A 24,024-nucleotide genomic window follows, 5' to 3' on the forward strand; every position below is an offset into this window, starting at 1 on the left:
CATCGTCTTTTGTTTTGGGGGGGGGGGGTTGTGTAAGGAAATGCCTCCTTGGCATGGTTGCCCCCTGACTTTTTGCCTTTGCTGATGCTATGTTTACAATTGAAAGTGTGCTGAGGCCTGCTAACCAGGCCCCAGCACCAGTGTTCTTTCCCTAACCTGTACTTTTGTATCCACAATTGGCAGACCCTGGCATCCAGATAAGTCCCTTGTAACTGGTACTTCTAGTACCAAGGGCCCTGATGCCAAGGAAGGTCTCTAAGGGCTGCAGCATGTCTTATGCCACCCTGGAGACCTCTCACTCAGCACAGACACACTGCTTGCCAGCTTGTGTGTGCTAGTGAGAACAAAACGAGTAAGTCGACATGGCACTCCCCTCAGGGTGCCATGCCAGCCTCTCACTGCCTTTGCAAGTATAGGTCAGTCACCCCTCTAGCAGGCCTTACAGCCCTAAGGCAGGGTGCACTATACCATAGGTGAGGGTACCAGTGCATGAGCATGGTACCCCTACAATGTCTAAACAAAACCTTAGACATTGTAAGTGCAGGGTAGCCATAAGAGTATATGGTCTGGGAGTTTGTCAAACACGAACTCCACAGCACCATAATGGCTACACTGAAAACTGGGAAGTTTGGTATCAAACTTCTCAGCACAATAAATGCACACTGATGCCAGTGTACATTTTATTGCAATATACACCCCAGAGGGCACCTTAGAGGTGCCCCCTGAAACTTAACCGACTGTCTGTGTAGGCTGACTAGTTCCAGCAGCCTGCCACACTAGAGACATGTTGCTGGCCCCATGGGGAGAGTGCCTTTGTCACTCTGAGGCCAGTAACAAAGCCTGCACTGGGTGGAGATGCTAACACCTCCCCCAGGCAGGAGCTGTGACACCTGGCGGTGAGCCTCAAAGGCTCACCCCTTTGTCACAGCCCAGCAGGGCACTCCAGCTTAGTGGAGTTGCCCGCCCCCTCCGGCCACGGCCCCCACTTTTGGCGGCAAGGCTGGAGGGAACAAAGAAAGCAACAAGGAGGAGTCACTGGCCAGTCAGGACAGCCCCTAAGGTGTCCTGAGCTGAGGTGACTCTAACTTTTAAAAATCCTCCATCTTGCAGATGGAGGATTCCCCCAATAGGGTTAGGACTGTGACCCCCTCCCCTTGGGAGGAGGCACAAAGAGGGTGTACCCACCCTCAGGGCTAGTAGCCATTGGCTACTAACCCCCCAGACCTAAACACGCCCTTAAATTTAGTATTTAAGGGCTTCCCTGAACCTAAAGATTTAGATTCCTGCAACAACAAGAAGAAGGACTGCCCAGCTGAAAACCCCTGCAGAGGAAGACCAGAAGACAACAACTGCCTTGGCTCCAGAAACTCACCGGCCTGTCTCCTGCCTTCCAAAGAACTCTGCTCCAGCGACGCTTTCCAGAGGGACCAGCGACCTCTACATCCTCTGAGGACTGCCCTGCTTCGACGACGACAAGAAACTCCCGAGGACAGCGGACCTGCTCCAAAAAGACTGCAACTTTGTTTCAAGAAGCAGCTTTAAAGAACCCTGCAACTCCCCGCAAGAAGCGTGAGACTTGCAACACTGCACCCGGCGACCCCGACTCGGCTGGTGGAGAACCAACACCTCAGGGAGGACCCCCGGACTACTCTACGACTGTGAGTACCAAAACCTGTCCCCCCTGAGCCCCCACAGCGCCGCCTGCAGAGGGAATCCCGAGGCTTCCCCTGACCGCGACTCTCTGAAACCTAAGTCCCGACGCCTGGAAAAGACCCTGCACCCGCAGCCCCCAGGACCTGAAGGACCGGACTTTCACTGCAGAAGTGACCCCCAGGAGTCCCTCTCCCTTGCCCAAGTGGAGGTTTCCCCGAGGAAGCCCCCGCTTGCCTGCCTGCAGCGCTGAAGAGATCCCTTGATCTCTCATTGACTTACATTGCGAACCCGACGCTTGTTCTAACACTGCACCCGGCCGCCCCCGCGCCGCTGAGGGTGAAATTTCTGTGTGGGCTTGTGTCCCCCCCGGTGCCCTACAAAACCCCCCTGGTCTGCCCTCCGAAGACGCGGGTACTTACCTGCAAGCAGACCGGAACCGGGGCACCCCCTTCTCTCCATTATAGCCTATGCGTTTTGGGCACCACTTTGAACTCTGCACCTGACCGGCCCGGAGCTGCTGGTGTGGTAACTTTGGGGTGGCTCTGAACCCCCAACGGTGGGCTACCTTGGACCAAGAACTGAACCCTGTAAGTGTCTTACTTACCTGGTAAAACTAACAAAAACTTACCTCCCCCAGGAACTGTGAAAATTGCACTAAGTGTCCACTTTTGAAATAGCTATTTGTGAATAACTTGAAAAGTATACATGCAATTGAAATGATTCAAAGTTCCTAATGTACTTACCTGCAATACCTTTCAAACAAGATATTACATGTTAAATTTGAACCTGTGGTTCTTAAAATAAACTAAGAAAATATATTTTTCTATAACCAAACCTATTGGCTGGATTTGTCTCTGAGTGTGTGTACCTCATTTATTGTCTATGTGTATGTACAACAAATGCTTAACACTACTCCTTGGATAAGCCTACTGCTCGACCACACTACCACAAAATAGAGCATTAGTATTATCTCTTTTTACCACTATTTTACCTCTAAGGGGAACCCTTGGACTCTGTGCATGCTATTCCTTACTTTGAAATAGCACATACAGAGCCAACTTCCTACAATCATTAATAAAGAGGTTGCTTGAAATCAGTTGCCATTGTTAAGGTATTACTATAATGACTGCATATAACGGGGATTAATTTACCCAACTTAATCACCTTTAAAAGGAAGAGGATGCGACAACTTCTGAAGCTATGAAACCCAAGTATTGCATATTGTATGTATGTGTCTGCAGCACATGAATTGACCTCCTTTATCATCCAGCCTGCTCACAGAAATCTTGTTTTAATGGAGCAGGCAATTCAACATCATCTCTTTAGGAAGCAAAACAAAGAGGCAAGAGCTTTGCAAACGTAAGTATTTTGTGTCTATGGACAGCTTCAGTTGTCAGAAGAGAACTTGTGTTGTTACACACCACATATCACACAAGTTTGAATGTGAAAGGCCTTTGCTTGTAAAAGGCCATGGTTCCCTGCCCTGAGTGTTCTACTTCATGTGAAATATGGACCAAACTCACCTAGCGTGTGCAAAGGCTTCTAGGCTTGTCCCTCGTAATGCTAGGTCCAGGACCTGTCCTGTAACATAGATTGGTGCACCACTCCTGCCCTCATTGTAGACACTGGACAATTGTCCCTGTCCTGCATTTATCACCTTAAACAGTAGTAACGGCGTACCCTGTTTTTGAACCTTGTTGTGTGACCAGACCTTTTTCTTTTGTCACTGTGCCATGTACTGACCCAACTTGTGTAAAGTTCCTTTATGATGTGAAAACCTAACTTGGTGCTGACATTCCGTATGCATGTTGAAGGCGTGTAGGTGTGAAGTGCATGTGTGGCATGTGCATTGTAGTAGGACTCTGACCAGGAGGAGAAGGCCATTATGTTCCCTGCTTCGAGGCTCAGCAAGAGAAAGCTAACATGCCCCAGAGCACAAAGCCAGGAGTGGCCTGTGTAGGGAAGCCTGCATTTACCTCAACTGAATTTCACCATACCCAGTCAAGAAGACCGCCGTCTCTGTTGAGACTGAACTTGGCTCTGCAGGCTGGCCTTCCCCACCTATCATCTCAGAAACCATTGTTCTGAATAAGGCTGTCAGCACAGCCTACAACTAGGTGGAGGTGCTCCGCTCTCATCGCAGTTCCTTAACTGCCAAGGAAGCTGATCGCTAAAAAAAAAAAAAAAAAACATGGTAGTAAAGACTGAAATTGTGCAGGCTGTTCTGCTGCAGTCACTAAGCCCTTTTGCTGAGAAGGGGTAAAGAGACACTGATGTTGCACAATTGAAATGTGAGAGGAATTCAGCTAGCTGCACCTGTACTCACTCTTTACCTAAAAGCCTTAGTGCGTTGGAGGCCATTAATAAGAGGTCTCAACCATAGGGGGAGAAGGGAGGATACCGGGAAATAGGAAGTGTCTGTTGATCACAAGGTAGTTTTAAACAGGTGTACCCTTCTTCCATTAGAAGTGCAGTATTTAGTTCTAGGGAGCGATTAAATAATTCAATTTTTTCATATTAAAAGCACTGGCCTGCAAATTACATTATTGTGTTTGTTGGTTCGCTGTTAATTTCAGGGGTCTCTCCCCCAGCCCTCCCCCCCACCCTCTCCATACACTTCCACCTAAAAAACTCAGTGAGTGCTTCACATTGCCTCCCTGAGAGTCAAATGCAGAAAGGGTTGTACTTGTCCCGGTTTGCCAAGCCTTGGAACGACAGGCCCTCAGACTCCAGCGGCAAACAGCTTTAACCACAATGCCCTGAACGGGGTCTGACAACACACAAAATACTCATACTTGTACATTCAGAAAGGGGCTTTTGGACAATCTCTTTCTGCCATTGGCTACTGTGGCTCACCTGGCTTTAGTCTTTGGCTTGAGGAGTTGTCCATCATTATTCGTATTAACCCTCCTTCGCCCATTGTCAATTGCAGCCGTGCCCTGTTACCTCATTGGCTGTCCCACTCAACCCCATCTCGTTTGCTTGTCTGCTTTTCCACCTCCATTTGTTTCCTGTCATCAGGCCATCATTGCATCTTGCTTGTTTCCTGCTCCAGTGCTCTTGCTTGTTTCCTGCCCAGCAACCTCCCAAGGTTCGGAGCTCAATCACGCTTTAAAGGGAAAAGAAGGAGTTGGCAGTGCAGGGAATGAGAGGGGAAGAGCCAAATTCCTGATCCGGCATCCAGTGCGGGGCCTAGTGAAATGTACTGAATTTTTCCTATTGCAATTTTCTGACACCAGAACACATTTCCTGCAGGAGTTAGGAGAATTTCTTATTTTCACTTCCAGCTGGGCCTGACTCAAAGGGCCATCAGCCCTCCTTTTGTTGGGATCTCGTCCTGCTAGAAGCTACCTGGTGCCAAACACCTAGAAGCCAATACAATTGGGAAAAATAGTCACTCAGCTACTTATCACTTCACTAGTGCTTGAAAGAAACTGATTTGGAGGCAGTTTTCGAACTAAGTTCACACCCTGTAGGTAAGAGATATGCATGCACTGTAATAATAATAGATGTATCTGCCTGTATGAGTAAATACACTAATAACACTTACTAAAACATACTAATTCATTTATTTTAAATGGCTTCTCATCCCAGTGGAGGGTGTTGGAGCACTTATTTTACAGAGAAATCAGTCATTCAAGTGTATAAATCAATATAAAAAACATAAGAAAACGAGAGTTACAAAGAGTGGAAGTTGCATACCCTTCTCTGTAGAAATTACATATGAAGAATGCTTGGTCTGAAACAACATAGTCTGGATTTAAAACATAATGCTGTGGTTGTGGTTGTCTGTAATAAAAAGTCTTAGGGCCTCATTATGTGTTTGGGTGACCCCCCCATGCCATGGGCAGTGCAGGGCCCCCTGTGGGCCTGGCTTTCTACTAGCCTTTCCATGGCTGGCGGAAAGTAGAGTTGTAATCAGGGTGATGCTGAGTTCAGCGATGCCCTGGCTGAGTAGAACCCCGACCACCGTCACCACGTCGGGAACGATGTTCCTGGTGAGGACGGCGGTCTTTAGGCGGATCAACCCACCAAGGTTGTAATTTGACAGTCGGACGCCTGGAGTGCGTCTGTCCACCAGCCCAGTAATGAGCCCGTTAAATACTACCTAAAGGAACCCTGTTTAGCAACCGTACATTAATGCAAGATTGTGGGGAAAAACAATAATATTCTAAACCTATGCATTGAAGTTTGCTTGCAGCTCATTGATGGTGTTGCATAGCTCACTATGCTATAATAGAAGGATTGTAATTTATGAACTGCAAGTAACAAAAGGATCTGTGACTAAAGCAGTAATCCACTGAGCTATCTACGTAAAATGGAAATCTTTACCATATATGCTGCTTTATGGCGAGTCATGTGACTAGGCAAAGCACGGACCTCTCCAAAAATCAATCGCCAATTATTTTAACTTTATTAGTAACCCAGGAAAATTGCTGGGCACACATTGATCTCTGCAGCAGGTATCTTAACCCAAATTTTAACGAAATATGAGGGGGGCCCCCTGCACAGTACATGGAGCTCCCCCCTCCTCGCTCACGAGCACTCAGGCCAGAGTACTGCGCTGAGGGGGCCCTTGGAGCTCAGGCCTCCCGTACCGCAGGGGCTGAGGGAGCCTTTGTTGCGCCACTGTCTTAACCCTGTAAGATATATTGAAACACAGCCTGTTTGTGACCAGTTGAGTATGCCAGAACAGATTTACTGTCACTTTTATGCTTGTTGTCGATTTCTTGGTGGCAGTTAAACAAAATGTGTAAGTTGACTGTTAGATTACGCTTTCTATGACGCCTCTCATGAAACCACCCTATTTTTTGCGCAACCACCTCACAATTTATGGGATCCCAGAGGAATAGTTTTCCATTTCCAGCACTTGATGTTGGTGATGGGTCCCTGTATACAAATCAAGAAACTAGGGGGCGTTGAGGGTGCTGACCTGTGGTTCATCTTCTTTGAGGCATTGTTAGTTCCAGAGCTGTCTCAGTGATTTCACTGTGTGGTGCTCTGAATTTGAAGCGGTGCCTGGCTCCTCCATCTCTAACGCATGTTCTCGAAACTAATCCGAATTTTCGTTTCTCATTGTTGCTAATATTAAACTGGTTCTGTGGAAAGCTCATTCGCATTAATTTCCATAATCCAGTTTGGGAGCATTGTGTAAGAGGCAGAGGGATGGATCTGACATGCACTTTCGTAAAAATGCGTCACTACTTTGAAAAAGAAAAATCTAAATGGGAACATTGATTGTGTCGGTATACTTTTTAGATGTCGCAGTTTCTCTGAACGCAAACATTGCAAAATGCTGCTGTGGTTTGCCTGCTTGTCAGCACAGTTCCGTGTGTCGTGGCAGCCAGAAGAGTGGTTGCTGGCCTGCGTTTGCCCTTTAATCCCTTATCATGTTTGACAAAAATACATATTTGCTTTCACAACCCACCTCTCTTCAGTGCCTAAACTAACTGTAGAAATGACATGGGAGAAAACTTAAATACAGCACGACCTTTCTCTATAATGGTACAGATTTGTAAAGGGCTGGCCAGTTCTACGTTGTTATTAGAGTGTTAAGCTTGAACAGGATTTGAAGGGAGACTTTCAAAACAGACAAATGATTTTTAAACTCTTAATGTTAGACTGACGATGCGGGTAACATTCTTGACAAAGTCGAAGTATTTTGTGAAAATAAAATTACTGCAATCGATCAGTTCACATTTTGTAGTTGGTAATGTTTACATTATTGCCTGTTTCACAAACATTACTTCTTTAGTTAAGCAAAACCTTTGCTCGGGTACTCTTTTTTCCTCCTACTAGAATGATTTGTTGATCGTGAAAAATTAATAACCATTATCTGTGGGAAAGCGAAGCCGGCCATTTATGTAAAACATTGCTTTCTTTTCCATTCTTGAGAAATCTGGTCTAGATTGTTTCTAGGTTTCCCCTGAACAGCGTGCATGCTATTGTTCACAAAAAAAAGCTTAAAAGGGGAATTACAACCCACCCATTACTTACCATTGTTTATCTTCCACTTCATACTTGCTTCATTACATCTGATGGATCAGCGCCTCCAGCTTCCTCTAGGTGCTTCTGCTGTGGGTCCCTGCCATGGGTGATGGACCTAGTACAGCTCAGGATGCTGTGCAACATGTAAAATAAAATCGGAAAAGCCAAGTAGATATCTCATAAGTGAAACCCTATTAGCTTTGTTAGTGCTTTTTTTCCACATCTGATTTCAGGCAAAGACTCTGGGAAACCAGATGCACTCTTCATAGATTGACAATCATTTGGTCGGAGAGAAATAGTTTGCTTTTTCACCTATGCATAGATACTCCCTTTTGTAGTCGGTGTCTTAGAGTAGTGCTTGCAGACTCGAGAAGAACATACTTCAGCCCTGCTTGTTTTGTTGGATTCAGACTGGCTTTGGCACGACAGATCACAACACATGCTAGCAGTATAGGATTATATTTGGACTCATGCTTCAGTGTTCACAACAACATTGCTCCTTTGTATGGATCTCCAGTAGAAGTAGAATGCCACACGTTTTCTCATTTCCTTGCCTCTTCATTGGTTGTGCTTTGGAAATTACGTCTTGTGTCTCTTGCCCATATTTCAAGATATGTAGGAGCTGTTGCCTAGATTTTCCCAAATCGGTAGTAAGGATCTCCCTTACAGAAAGAGGTGAAATAGGAAGTAATGGACTAATCCCTGGTTTGTGGTAGCCTATCAGCCATAAACCTTCAAGAGTTGGGTGCTAGAAACAACTAGCATATTCCAAAGCAAATGAAGCATGGAGAACTTGATTTATAGACTAGGAAATCTGCAAAATATAAGAAGGCACTGAAATAGTAAAGTAGACAAAAGAAGCCTAATGTACCTGGATTATAAAAAATTGTGTTCACTAGCCAATTGCAAACTAGGATAAGCACCTTGTAGAAACTTGAGGACCTGTTCAAATCAATGTTAATACAAAACGAGCATTAACAAAGCTATTAAACATGACCTTGGTAAGCTTGTGTGATAGTTCAGATTTGTTTGTATCTTTATTGCATACAAATGCCACAAAAAGAAAGAAAGAAAACATGCCACCGCCTCAACCTGATAGCACAATGCTTGTAGTACAATTTTTTAGAAATTTATAAACAAACTACCCATTGCTTATAAATTATATAGAGCTGTATGTGTGCTTGTTGGCAGGGATATGTATGTAGAACAGGTATAGAAATCGTATTTAGAGGAAAGTATGATTCTTATTAGTGCGAAGACAATATACTAGTGAGGAATAACCATAACCTGAAGACATGAGGGAAACAATAGAAAAGAGTAAAAGATTCACGACAATAAATATTGGCCCACCAGCCATAGGACATAAGCGCTATCCTTTTTAGGCAGCTGTGCATATGTGATCAGGCAAATGCTGTTCTAAACCATGATAAACCGTATCAAGACACAGGCCCTTATTATGACTTCAGTGGTCTTTTCCTAAGACCGCCGACGCCACAGGCGCCAGAAGACCGCCTTTTGACCACCATATTAGGAGTACTGAAGAATTTCTGCCACAATTTGGGCAGAAATCCTCCAGTACTAGTGCTAGAGGTCGGAGGCACAGAGGCGGTTCCACCACATGCCCCACCAAAAGGATTCAGATAGCTGTATTACGACCTGGCAGTGTCCTATGGCGGGGTGCTGCCAGCGGTAGAAGCGCTTGTTCCCGTTCCCTGGTGTACGACCTCCTCGCCAGACAAGGTAAGTCGATGGTCCGACAGGGGAGGTGGGTGGGAGGGTGGGGGTGTTTTGTGTGAGTGGATGTTGTCTGCATGTGTGAATGTAAGTGTGTATGTGCATGTATAGGTGTTTGAATGCATGTATGATTGTTGAAGTGAGTGCGTGTTGGATGTGTGTATGTATGCATGTGAGTGAATGCGTGTATGTAAGTTTAGGTGAATGAGTCTATGCTGGGTGTGTGTGTGAATGCGGGAAGGGTGGTGTGGGGAGGGAAGTGATGTTATGGAAGGAGGTGTGGGGGAGAATTGAAATTGCAGGGGGAGTCGTCTGCCGGCGACAGGAAATACATTTCCTGTCACCAGTAGCCTTTCCGCAGTGTTTGGCGGTGTGTGGTGAAATGTGTGTTTTGACCACTGACTTTGTGTTGCACCACTTTGCACTTGGCTTGGCTGTCCACGGTCACACTAGTGATCATCAGTTATATACTCCACTTTGTATTCAGTTTAGCATTAGCTTCATTCTGCCTATTGACTTTATCGTAATATTAGACACTGCCATGTTAAAGGCTGCCAGTGATTTTCCACATTGTCTGTCTTGTTTTTGTTCTGTCTTGTTTTCGTACCTCTTCCCACCAAGGGCTTTTGGTTGATAAGAATGTACTCAGACGTCAGCGAACGGCCTTGCTTTGACTTGACATCTTGGGATTGTGGCCAAATCCCAACGTGTTATTTTCATACTTAAACTAGACAGCAAGTTTGAATACCTTTTGCGCCAGCAGGAGGGGTTTTTCCATAAACCTCATCTTCGGTTTTTTAAGATATAAAAGAGACCCAGATGGACAGAGGAGATTCAGAGACCTCAATCAGGATTCAGACGTCGGATGCCTGAAATAGATTTCCAGTGAGGGTAGAGATCTCTTTCTCGCAGTCGAACGGGGTCATCGGCTTGCTGGCAGGAGAAAGTTGAAGCACCTGACGGGCCCTACGGTGATCCATTTTTAGTTCATTATTTGCTTTGCATTATAATATAGATACATACATTTGCTGTGTTTATTGCAGTGGAGAATCAGTTGTATATGTTTTCATTTCATTGTTGTGACTGTTTTTAAACATGTGCTTTCAACAGGCTAATCTCCTTTTAGGAACCTTGTGTAGTGAAATAATAAATGTCTTCTTTGGACTAAGAAGTGCATTCCAGAGATTTTTTGTCAGTGCATGAGTATTTCAGCTCAGTCATTACTGAAAAACAAAACATTTTGGCGTAGATCGGACAGTCTAAAAGAGAGGTTGGAAGTTGAAAGTGTACGATTTAAAAGTGTAAATATGTTTTTGTTAAGAGAGTTAAAAGAAGCACCGCAAACCATGTTTGAAAATGAATGTGAAATTAAAACGCCCTATGATGTCTTGGCAAATTTGTTTTCTTGTTTATCAGGACTTTCTAAATTTTAAGATGGGTGCTTGGATAAAACAAAATTATTGAATGTTTTTACATGTTTATAAAAGGTGCTTTTTGAATGGAATTATATCCCTTTTGTTCTTGACAGGAGGGTTTGGATACTTTTGTCTGCTTACAGAAAAATGCATGAGAGATGTAAACAGTAAGAATATGCAAATCAGGAATTGAGAGAACAACTTAACCAGAATAAGTTATTACAAGATAAAGCTGAAATCTACCAAGCTGTCACAGGGAAATCTAACTTTTCACATTCCAATAATGAGGGCATTAAAAAAGATGGAGGCCAGTGTGAGCTGCATGAGCAGAACTTAGTTCGCTCGCAGCCTATATTTGGACGAAAAATACAGATTATCTCAGTTTTTGGCAGGAGTTGAAATGCATTCTTTAAAGATTATCCCCAGCAAGAAGTTAAGGATGTTAACAATATATTCACTGAGCTTTTGCAGAGTACGATGTGTACAATTAATTCAGACAAAACACAGGGACTATCGCAAAATGTGCAGTTTCTAGGAATTCAGTGGAGTCCAGAACATAGAGAGATGTTAGAGGTAAAACAAAAGATTTTGGAGTTTCATACTCCTCGCACTAAGCAAGAGACACAGCATTTCATGGGATTGTTTGATTTTTGGAAACCGCATGACCCTCATTTGAGTAAAATCTTAACCCTTTGGTAGAAGATGACAAAAAACATGAATTGGAATGGGGTGAAGAGCAGCAGTGTGCTTTTGATTTGGCAAATGAAATAATTCAACAGACTTTAGACTTGTGGTTAGTGCAGGAGGGAGACATTGAGTTACGTGTAACTGTTCAGGGACAATATGCAAACTGGAGTATGTGGCAAAAACAATGGAGGACGATGGTGCCCCTGGGATTTTGGACTAGAAAACTACCTGACTCTGTGGAGCGCTATACTCCTTTTAAAAAAAACAGCTTTTGGCCTGTTATTGGGCCCTAGTGGATACTGAGCAAATAACACTAGTTCATAATGTAATTCTGAGACCTGAAATACCAATCATGCAGTGGGTGATCAGTTCACCTAAATCTCACCTTATAGGACATGCACAAGAGGCTAGTATCATACGCTGGAAATGGTACATACAAGACAGGGCTCGAGTAGGACCGGCAGGTACTTCAGCTCTACATGAACAGGTGTCCCAGGCCCTTGTACAGGGTGAGGAGAGGGTGCAGGAGGTACCACAGGTAAAGGAGTCACCAGTGAGATGGGGTGCACCATTTGAATTCTTGTCCCCTGAGGATAGGAAGCATGTTTGGTTCACTGATAGCTCATTCAAATACGTGGGTACCAAAAGACATTGGAAAGCAGTGTCATACAATCCAGTTACTAAAAAGCTGTTGACCGCCACAGAAGAAGGAAAAAGTAGCCAATATGCAGAGTTGTATGTTGTGTATCAGGCTCTAAAGCAACAGCTGCTTGGGACTTGTCATATTTACAGTGATTCTTGGTCCACTGCCAATGGGTTATCCACTTGGTTTCCCACATGGCATTCACATAGCTGGTTCATTCACACAAAGGAGGTGTGGGGCAAAAAGTTGTGGCAGGAAATTTGGGAAATGTTATGAAAGAGTAAAGTCATAGTTTACCATATACATGCTCATTGTCCGGTTGACTCACTAGAACACTGGTCATATTTACAGTGATTCTTGGTCCACTGCCAATGGGTTATCCACTTGGTTTCCCACATGGCATTCACATAGCTGGTTCATTCACACAAAGGAGGTGTGGGGCAAAAAGTTGTGGTAGGAAATTTGGGAAATGTTATGAAAGAGTAAAGTCATAGTGTACTATATAGATGCTCATTGTCCCATTGACTCACTAGAACGGTGGTTCGATTCCCTTGCAGACGACAAGGCCAAAATTTCAGAGGCAGAAGTGGTAACCCAGAATTTCGACTTGATGGGGATGGCTAAATGGGAATACCGGAAATGTGGAAACCTGGGGAAAAAAGCCACTTACAGGTGGGCAGAGATTAGAGGGATGCACATTCCCCTAGATTTGATAAAAACTGATTTTGCAATGTCCTATTTGTCAGCACACACAACAGAGATCGTCCCACAAAGAGTCAAAGGTCAATTGGGGAGAGAAAAATTACCAGGACAGAGAGAAATCAAAGCTATTCTGTTAAATAGTAGAGAAGTTGATTTATTCATACAGATTGGAGACCGAATTGGCCAACTTGTCATAAGTTCAGTGTATGGAGGATTGGTAGGGAAGGGGACTGCCACAGCCCTTCTGACAGTGCAAGGAAAGGGAGGTTTTGGTTCAACTGACAAAAACCCTGATGCTAAGGTGTGGATGGAATCCCCAAATGGCCCTCCGGAACATGCAGAAATTATAGCCAAGGGCCCCAATAATGCCCTGCTGATTATAAAACAAGTAAAGGAAAAATGGGAGCACATTTGAGAAATCAAATGTTATTTGTAAGAAAAATCATACTTGTTTCTTTTGCAGATCATACTACCACTTGCCACTGACCATGAGTGTGCTGTGTGGTCTCCCTTCGGGGGTTTGTGTGTGGAGTCAGGGGAGGGACAGCACCCCCAACCTGATTGATCAACCACATTGCGCAACACCCTGCTGCCTTTACAGTGCAAAACCTATGGATTCATTTAGCGCTAATTGTGCTTCACAGATAAAGTTCTGCATGGGAACAATGCAAAGTACCATGGATGTTCTATCAACCTGTTTGATAGCATTTCTTCTGGAACTAATACATGGCTTGTTATCACCTCTTGACTGCTGCCAGTCTCATTAAGCATGTTTAAGTTGCCAGTTGGCTGACTATTCTTGTATGGGAACCTCACTTTTACTTGCATTCCAGCAAACATTACAGGTTGACAGTGTACCTTTACATGTTTAGGACTCCTGATGGTTCCATCAAAGTCTATACCAAGTTGCTATCCTTGAGACACTATTCAATCAATTATTATCTCAATCAGAATATACAAGCTTGAGTCTTTTTATTGTAGGTTTGTCTGGTTTAACTGTTTATAAGATCAATACGTTAATCCCACTTCCATTGCTTTATACCTGATTTATTTGTAATGGTTTTTTTTTTAAAAGAGAGAGAAGGTGATTTTCAATCTGTAGTTTACATGAGTCATTGGTCAAAGGGCAGAATGTAGTGAAATGTGTGTTTTGACCACTGACTTTGTGTTGCACCACTTTGCGCTTGGCTGTCCAACGTCACACTAGTGATTACCAGTTACAGACTCCATTTTGTATTCAGTTTAGCCTTAGCTTCATTCTGCCTAGTTACTTTATCCTAACATTAGACACTGCCGTGTTAAAGGCTGCCAGTGATTTTCCACGTTGTCTGTCTTGTTTTCATTCTGTCTTGTTTTTGTACCTCTTCCCACCAAGGGCTTTAGTTGATAAGAATGTACTCAGACGGCAGGGAACAGCCTTGCTTTGCCTTGACATCTTGGGATTGTGGCCAAATCTCAATGTGTTATTTTCAAAGCATACCTAAACTAGCCAGCATGTTTGAATACGTTTTGCGCCAGCAGAAGGGATTTTTCCATAAAGCTCCTTTTTTGGTTTTTTTAAGAAATAAAAGAGACCCAGATCGACAGTAGGAGATTCAGAGACCTCAATCAGGATTCAGACATCAGATGCCTGATATAGATTTCCCCTAAGGGTAGAGATCTCTCTTTCTCGCAGTCGAACGGGGTCATCGGCTTGCTGGCAGGAGAAAGATGAAGCACCTGACAGGCCCTACGGTGAAGCATGTTTAATTTATTATTTGCTTTGCAATGTAATATAGATACATACATTTGCTGAGTATATTGCAGTGGAGAATCAGTCGTGTATGTTTTCATTTAATTGTTGTGACTATTTTTAAACATGCTTTCAACATGCTAATCTCCTTTTAGGAACCTTGCATAGTGAAATAATAAACGCCTTCTCTGGACTAAGAAGTGCATTCAAGAGATTTTTTGTCAGTGCAGGAGTATTTCAGCTCGGTCATTAGTGAAAAGCAAAACACTGTGCTACCGCCACGGAAACCATGGAGGAAAGGAGACTCATGATTCCCCCGAAGGTCTTCAGTGGACCGCAGGGTCCGAGTTGCTGATCTCCGGCCCCGCTGTTCAACCGCCCGGCGATACCAGCGGGGATGTGGTGGTTTGGCAGAAGCCAAACCGCCACACTCAAAATGTTGCGCCCTTTACCGCCGGCCCGTAGGCAGTGAGACCGCTACCACGGCCTAGGTGGTCTTCGGATGTTGAATCTAAAAATCTCACTAAGAGAATAATAATCTCATGCTGGGTTACTGGATTACAGGTGAGCAAAATAAAAGAGGGGGAAACATTTTCCCAGTTTAAATTATAAAGCTATATCTCAAGCCTCTGATAGTAACTGGAATGCAAAAGACAGAGAACCAATGTAATGTAGAGAAATAAGAAAACATTGTTTGTAAAGCACTATGCTAGCACAAGTAATATACCCATCCTGTTTCTGGATGCTTTGTTTGCTTTATTGATTTGCTTTATTGATGACAAAGATTTTTTGGCCTTTTTGTCTAAATACATTAATTTAATTAAAATATGTTCGTGGCAGAAACCAGCGCATTAGGAATGTACATATTTTCCTTTATTTTACTAATAGACGCATGAAACTGTTATAAAATTATGCTGCAGTTCTATTTCTCTCCTATGATATGAATCAAGAGAAATTGTTTCAAAATGATTTGGAGCCTTCTTTCTAAAAATACCTATACATGTAATTTAACTAGTGGTTTTGTATTCAGTTGTTGTTTTAAACATTACCATAGAGTTTTAATCAACAAATACGATTTATACATTCTTTAAAACTGTTTTGGACCTTCCTAATCTGCCTTCTGTAAAAGTCCTATTTTTTTTTTTTTTTCTTTCTTTCAGCCAAGGTTTGGCGGATAACACAGTGATTTCTAGAGTGAACAAAGTGGTGTGGGATCTGGATCGTCCTCTAGAGGCAGACTGCACTTTAGAACTTCTTAAGTTTGATGATGAAGAAGCTCAGGCGGTAAGAGCTTGTAAGGATGTAGTATGCCAACAAGGTGTCTTATCAAATCAATCATAAAGGCTGAGCTAAATAGTTAAAAGAAAAGGGAATGTGCAAACTATTTGTCATCCGTATTGCAGAGTTAACATTTTGTCGACATCTAACCAAATTAACATAAGGAGAAATCCTTATTTAAAACCTGTTTTCATGAGAAAATTGTTAGAAAATTTTGCTGCTGAGTGTGTCCTTGAATAATAAATTGGAAGTAAATGTTCACTGGCATGTGTGGCTGTGTATACACGTTTTGCATAAGTCTGCCTTCTAGTATTTGGTCCAGAACGTTACAAGCTGTTTTTGTTCGAGTCAGAGGATCAAGTAACTCCTCCTCTCGGTGATACTGGGTCAGTCTGAATTTCTGCTCCGGAAGCTGGCTCTCTGCCCTTCGGGGTGTTCTCGCCTGTCTTGGGCCTACTCCTCCATGTGGCATTGGACTATGCAGGGCTAATGGAACGTACTCCATTTTGGTTCATTATATACAGGCGGTCTTAGCTTAGGTGTTCAGGCTTCAAGCGAAAATTACAGCAGGCAGTACTCATCATGCCATTTGATAGGGAACACTTATTGAGCCACCAAGTGGATACCACAATAGACAAACATAAAAACGATTAATAAACAGCAAAAGCAATGGGGTCAGTGTTAGACCTGACAGCCTTAGGGTGGTCACCCCTAACATTTTGCCTGCCTCCTCCACTTTTTATATACTGGTTTTGGTGCACACTTTACCACTGCTAACGAGTGCTAAAGTGCAAATGCTCTCTCCCTTTAAACATAACATTGGATCGTACCCCTCTTGGACTATATAATTTACCTATAAGCCCCTAGTAGAGTGCACTATATGTGGCCAGGGCCTGTAGATTAAATGCTACTAGTGGGCCTGCAGCACGGATTGTGCCACCCACTTAAGTAGCCCCTTAAACGTGTCTCAGGCCTGCCATTCCAAGACCTGTGTGTGAAGTTTCACTGCCAATTCGACTTGGCATTTAAAAGTACTTGCCAAGCCTAAAACTCCCTTTTGTCTACATATAAGACACCCCTAAGGTATGTCCTAGGTAACCCATAGGGCAGGGTGGTGTGTAGGCAAAAGGCAGGACATGTACCTGTCTAGTTTACATGTCCTGGTAGTGTAAAACTCCTAAATTTGTTTTTACACTGTTGTGAGGCCTGCCCCCTTCATAGGCTAACATTGGGGCTGCCCTCATACATTGTTTGAGTGGTAGCTGCTGATCTGAAAGGAGTATGAAGGTCATATTTAGTATGGCCAGAATGGTGATATACAATCCTGCTGACTGGTGAAGTTGGATTTAATATTAGTATTTTAGAAATGCCACTTTTTGAAAGTGAGCATTTCTCTGCACTTAAATCTTTCTGTGCCTTAAAATACATGTGTGGCTGGGTTTAGTTGACGACTCCTTGTGCATTCACTCAGACACACCCCAAACACAGGGTACTCAGCCTCACTTGCATACATCTGCATTTTGATTGGGTCTTCCTGGGCTGGGAGGGTGGAGGGCTTGCCCTCACACAAAGGAATGTCACACCCCCTACTGGGACCCTGGCAGACAGGATTGAACTGAAAGGGGACCTGGTGTATTTCTAAGCCACTCTTTGAAGTCTCCCCCACTTCTGCCCCTGCCAACTAAGACACTTCCTGGAGATGAAACTGGAACCAGAACCTGAATCTTGCCAAGAAGAACTGCCTCACTGCCCAGAGGACTCACCTGACTTCTTTCTGTGAAAGACGGCTGCCTTGCTGCTCTCTGTTTGAGGTGAAGAAGTGCTCTCCAAGGGCTTGGATAGAGCTTCCCTCCTGTGCCCTGAAGTCTCGGGACCAAACAGACTTAATCTCTACAAGAAGGAGTCCTTGTGCGACTAAATGCGATGCACAGCCTGCCAGAAACGACGCACAGCCTGCACCGCTGTGAAAATTTCACCGCACACCGAACCAGAACGACACAGACCAATTCGCAACAAGAAGATAGACGCAGCGCCAGCATAGCGACCAGAAATTCAGCACACGGCCCACTGGATCGACGCGCAGCCGAGCCGGAACGAAGCAGCCTGACTTCCAGAGAGGAATCAACGCAGCGCTTGCCGTGTGGTAGAAAATTCGACTCAACGCCCACTGGATTGACGCAGCTCCTGTGACTTTGTCCTGCCAGCACAGGAAATCCATGCATCATTCCCAGGGCGTCTGAAAACCCTGCAACCTGAAGAGAATCCATGACTGAGCGCCGGAAATCGATGCACAGCCGTCCCTGCGTGAAAACAAAATGACTCCTCGCCGTGTGCGGCCCGAGAAATCAACACACACCCCTTTGTTTCCATGCATCGCCTCCTCTGCTGTTCTTTGCGGAGATTTTTCACGCGAACCAGGTACTTTGTGCTTGAAAGACTTTGTTTGCTTTTAAAAGACTTAAGACACTTTAATTCTCTTTTAAGTGATATCTCAGCATTTACTTATTGCATCTATAATCGTTTTGTCCTTCATTTATCCAGATAAATATTATATATTTTTCTAAACACTGTGTGGTTTATTTTTGTGGTGCTATATGGTGTTATTGTATGATTTATTGCACAAATACTTTACACATTGCCTTCTAAGTTAAGACTGACTGCTCAGTGCCAAGCTACCAGAGGGTGGGCACAGGATCTTACCCTGACTAGAGTGAGTACTTGGACGGGGGGGGTGCGGTTAACCTGACCGCCAACCAAAGACCCCATTTCTAACAGTCCGTACCAACCACCACACAACTACAATTTAGGGGAGGCTTCAAACCATCGTCTGCAGAGCCTGCCACCTCTCAAAACTGACAAGCCTCTCACTTTTACAACAGAGGTTTCCTTAGGGGATCATACAGAGGCTCAAATAACAAAGGCACAGGTAAGGCATCCACTTCCAGAGGATCTACCTTCACTGCATGCCAGTGACTATCTACACCTTCCACTACCTCACACCTCACCAGTAGGGGGAAGACTGAAAAACGTCTATCCACAGTGGTCAGAGATCACAATAGACCAATGGGTTATTTCAATTATTCAACATGGTTATTATCTGGTGCTCACTTCCGTGCCACCAAACATTCTCCATCACACTCATTCTCACAAGAATACCTCACTCATCTCAAAGGAGAGGAACTATCCCTTCTTCTCAAAGGGGCTATAGAACCAGTCCCCTCCTCACAGCAAAGGTTAGGAGTATACTCCCTATACTTCCTTATCCAAAGAATGTCTGGTCACTCAGGCCATTTCTAGATCTCAGATCACTAAATCTCTACATTCTCTCAGAGCATTTTCATATGGTCACTCTTCAAGATGTTATTCAACTGTTATATCAAGGCAACTTTATAACACTGTTGGAGCTAAAGGACGGTTACTTTTATATTCCCATTCTTCCAGCACATCGCAAATATCTCAGATTCTTAATTGCGGGAAAACATTATCAGTTCAAGATGTTGCCTTTTTGGGTCACAATTGCTGCGAGGGATATCACAAAGTATCTAGCAGTAGTTGCTGCATAACTCAGATGTCAACACATTCACGTCTTTCGTTACTTGGACGATTGGCTCATCAAAGCCAGCTCTTACAACACTAAGTTGACAGTGGATCTCCTTCACGCTCTGGGTATCAACTTTCTCAATTTGGAAATACAGCCTTGCCTAGGAGCAGTGCTCAGTGCGCACATAGGGTTAGCATATCCAGGTCCAGCTTCGATTCAGGCTTTTTCAATTTTTTATTTCCTGGTAACTGGAAGACCACACTTACAAAGTAAAGACAGTCATGCAACTATTGGGAATTATGGCGTCTTGCATTGCTATCATACCCGATGCCAGAGTGCACAGGTGTCCCCTACAACAGCTTCTGTCTCATCTGTGGTCTCAGTCACAGTGTCAGATCGAAGATCTAGTGTTGATAATACCGCCAGACTTGCCACTCTCTGCAATGGTGGAATTCTGCCAACCTTTCCAAAGGGCAGCCCTTTGTGGACTCGTGCCTCAAATCACTCTGACTTCAGATGCATCACAGACATCTCACCTCAACAACCTCACAATACAGGGGCTATTGGATCCCATTCAGGGAACTTCACATATTAATTACCTGGAAATTTGAGCAGTGTTCCTAGCACTGAAAGCCTTTTTTCCACAGCTCTCTCACAAATTGGTTCAAGTGCATACAGACAACATGACAGCCATGTATTATCTGCAAAAACACGGGAGGACACGTTCGCCTCAGTTGTCACATCTTGCTCAAACAATTTGGAAATGGTAAATTCACCACCACATTCACTTAGTGGCAGAGTATCAACCAGTTTGCAGACCTACTCAGCAGGATGCAGCAACAAGACCACGAATAGGAACCCCATCCACAGCCCTTCAACAGTTCTCCCTAAAGTGGGGAACACCTCAAATAGACCTTTTAGCCATTGCAGAAAATACAAAATGTCAAAACTTTGCGTTCAGATACTGACATCCTCAGTCTAAGGGCAATGCTCTGTGGATCATTTTTTCAGGAATATTTGCATACGCTTTTCCGCCTCTCCCACTTATTCCATCTCTAGTTCGCAAATTGAGGCAAACCTCTCTCACCATGATCCTTGTAGCTCCCACATGGGCATGTCAAGCTTGGTTCACAACACTTCTGGATCCATCACTAGTTCCACACGAGAAGCTCCACAACAGGCCAGACCTTCTCACTCCGAATCAGGGACAAATAAGGCATCCAGACCCCAAGTCACTCAACCTTGAAATATGGCTCCTGAAATCGTACAGTTTAGTTACTTAAAACTACCACTAGAGTGTATGGACGTTCTAAGAGTAGCACGTGAACCTACACGCAGACAGTGTTATGTTGCAAATGGAAGCGTTTTGTAAGCTACTGTCAACCTAAAAACATTGACCCACTCAAAGCTTTGGTTCAAGACATTGTTTATTTGCTACATTTGTAGAAAGCAAGCTTAGCATATTTGTCTATTCGTCTTCATTTAGCAGCTATAGCTGCTTATCTCCAAAACAGAAAACCCATCTCTTTATTCAAAATTCCAATTATTAAGACTTTCATGGAAGGTCTGTCTCAAGAGTCATTCCAGTCAGGGTACCTCCAGCACTGTTCTGGAACCTTATAATGTTGTTCTTACTAGGCTCATGGGTCCACCTTTTGAGTCAATGCATGCATGCCCTTTACAGTTCCTTTCGTGGAAATTGGCTTTCTTGGTAGCTGTCACTTCCCTAAAGCTCTAACCAACAAACCCTAAATTCCTTCCAAAAGTAGTTTCACAATTCCATATCAACCAATCAATTGAATTGCCAGGTTTTTGTTCCCACAACCAGACTCAGTTGCAGAAAGAGCACAAGATGTTAAAAGGACTCATGTATTCTGTTGTAGAACCAAAGAGTTTAGGAAATCTTAACACCTTTTTGTTGCTTTTTCAGTACCTCATAAAGGCAATCCAATATCAAAAAATGGTATAGCTAGATGGATAATCAAATGTATTCAAACATGCTATGCTAAAGCCAAACGGCAGTTACCTGTTACCCCCAGAGCACACTCCACTAGAAAAAAGGGTACCTCTATGGCTTTTCTAGGTAACATCCCCATAGCAATATATGTAAAGCTGATAATTGGTCTACACCACATACATTTACTAAACCCTACTGTGTATATATATAAGCACAGCAATAAGCTAATGTTGGCCAGGCAGTGCTTAGAACAGTTTTTCAGTCAACTCCAACTCCTACAAGCTAGCCACCGATTATATGGAGGAACCACGTTCCAGTCTATGCAAAACATGTGTATCTACAGCCACACGTGCCATTGAAAGGAAAATGTTACTTACCAAGTAGACATCTGTTTGTGGCATGTAGTGCTGTAGATTCACATGCGCCCTCTCTTCTTCCCTGACGTCTGTAGCCGTTGCAGTTACTTTAACATATAAATATTGTACAAATGTAAATACATTGCATGGTCATCTCTTTTTCATTACTCTCTGTAAACAATGTAACAAAGGACTCGATGCCCATGTGCAGTATCACCGAGAGGAGGAGTCACTCGATCCCGTAACTCGAAAAGATTCTTTGAACAAAAACAACTTGTAACACTCCGGACCCAACACTAGATTGCAGACTTATGACAAGCATGTGAATCTACAGCACTACATGTCACAAACAGATGTCTACTGGGTAAGCAACGTTTTCCTTATCTCTGCTATTTAGTTATGCTAATCCAATAACTCAAACCTATTTGGCATGGTTTAGGAGACGTTCCATTCAACTGAAAGTTTTACAATTTGAAGGATAGTGCACCAACCTCCTTGCAATAATGGGGAGTTAGTGTGAAGCTACAGATATAGAGAGGAGTGTAAGAGAAGCAATTCAGTCGTGTTTGGAAGATGCCACATATGAAATAAATACATCAGTAGTGAAAATGTTGGTTACACCTTACATTTTTTTTTTTTATCTCAGTCTGATTACATAACTGTAAATTACATTTCATTTGTTATGTCTGCCATTAATGTCTAACACTTTAAATGCAAGTCATTGTTTTTAATTGAAGTATTTTCTGAATTATCTATTTATATTAATCCATTTCAATGGCTAGTATGATAATTAACTTAATTTTGGCTTCTGTATTTTATTCCTACATATTATAATGATGGCATTGGAAAGGTTATGCATAATGGTTTTATTGCTGACTGCAATAAAGTTTTGATATTTGAAATCTGCACCAAGTTTAATAGCCGTAGTGGAATGTATGTGAATTTGCAGACATGTATAACTTACACATAGACTTAGTATTTGCCAACATATAAAGTATGATTGCTATGTTTTCCTTAACACTCATGATTCTGCCTAAATGTATTCTTTCCAGCACCTAGCTTTTAGTAATTTTTACCTGTGTGTAGATTTGATTCTGTATTACAGAAGATGTAGAGATCATTTGTAATTTGGATTTTCTTTTCATCATCCCATCACTTTTGTTGAGACCTTTCTGTTTCCACAAGTACAGCCCAAAGCTCATATCTGGCTCATGGAGGTCACATGGTGTTCCACTTTTCCACTTACTATGGTCTCCACTTTTAATGCACAGTGACAAAAGGCTTATAATCAGGGCTACTGGAATGATGCGATTATACTGCTGCAGCAATTTTCTCCTAATTATAGATGTGCCACATTTGCCACACAATCCATAATCTGCAGATTTTGACAAAAATATGTTTCTGGATCAAACGATTCAAAAATTTAAAAAAATGCGACAAGGCATGTTGCTACGGGGTGGCAGGACCGTTGCAAAGCTGGACTGGTCACCTTTCTGTTGTTTAGAGCTATATTTCAGTGTTAAGCTGGTATTAATGAGGTACAACCAATGCCAAGAGAGTGTTACCAAGTTTAAAAATTATGAAATAATGAAGTAATACTATTATAAAATGTGCCACAATATGCAGCATGTTGGCCTTTTCTTGCCTCATAATTTACTCACCCCTGTTGCATAATTTGGCGCTCATCTGCCGCATAATTCCAGAGGCCCTGCTTATAATGTTCTTTCCCATGGTATTTAACTATACTTGTCTTAAATTAACACAATATCCTTCACCCACTGAATCTTGCCAGCAACGTGTTATCTATGTTCCCTTTCTTGTAGTTTCTTTACAAATGGCCCCTCATGTGGGTGGTTTCATGACTAATGTGTCATCCATGTGGACATATGCTAGGAAACAGACAGTATATTATGTTGTGTGGCATGTCTGCCATCCTGGCAGGTACAAACACTCCCTAGGGGCATTTACATCTCATGAATCTTTAGCCCAGTGATTTGGGAGTATTAATGTTTATTTTGGCAGGAGTGCAAAAGCTGAACTATCTGACTAAGTGAGAGATATAGCCATTCTACCACAGACACATTCTTAGTGCCAGTTGGACTATGCTGAAAGAGTCAAACCACCTTTTGCTTGATTTTTAACTTCCATTCAACTAGTTACTTAGGTCCTGTTGTGATCTTTGCTCTGACCAGCTAGTTACTACATTAATAGGAGGTCCATGACTGAAGGTGCAAGTTCCATAGGCAGTTCTGAACTTGGGAACCTGTATTATTTCTGTACTACACATGAGATGGTCTCTTCCATTTTGCCTCTGATTTGATCAGTATGTGAAGTACAT

At 43.2% G+C, this 24,024-nt stretch overlaps 1 protein-coding gene across 1 annotated transcript in view; it reads left to right on the forward strand.

Moving 5' to 3' along the window:
- The window catches only part of TARS1 (threonyl-tRNA synthetase 1), a 190,192-nt gene that overhangs the window by 44,761 nt on the left and 121,407 nt on the right, over positions 1 to 24,024 (forward strand). Inside the window, exon 4 of the mRNA XM_069220522.1 lies at positions 15,715 to 15,838. Within this exon, the coding sequence (XP_069076623.1) occupies positions 15,715 to 15,838 (124 nt within the window). The remainder of the gene's footprint in view (positions 1 to 15,714; positions 15,839 to 24,024) is intronic.

The sequence above is a fragment of the Pleurodeles waltl genome, chromosome 1_1 (genome assembly GCF_031143425.1).
Source record: "Pleurodeles waltl isolate 20211129_DDA chromosome 1_1, aPleWal1.hap1.20221129, whole genome shotgun sequence".
Taxonomy (NCBI): Eukaryota; Metazoa; Chordata; class Amphibia; order Caudata; family Salamandridae; genus Pleurodeles; species Pleurodeles waltl.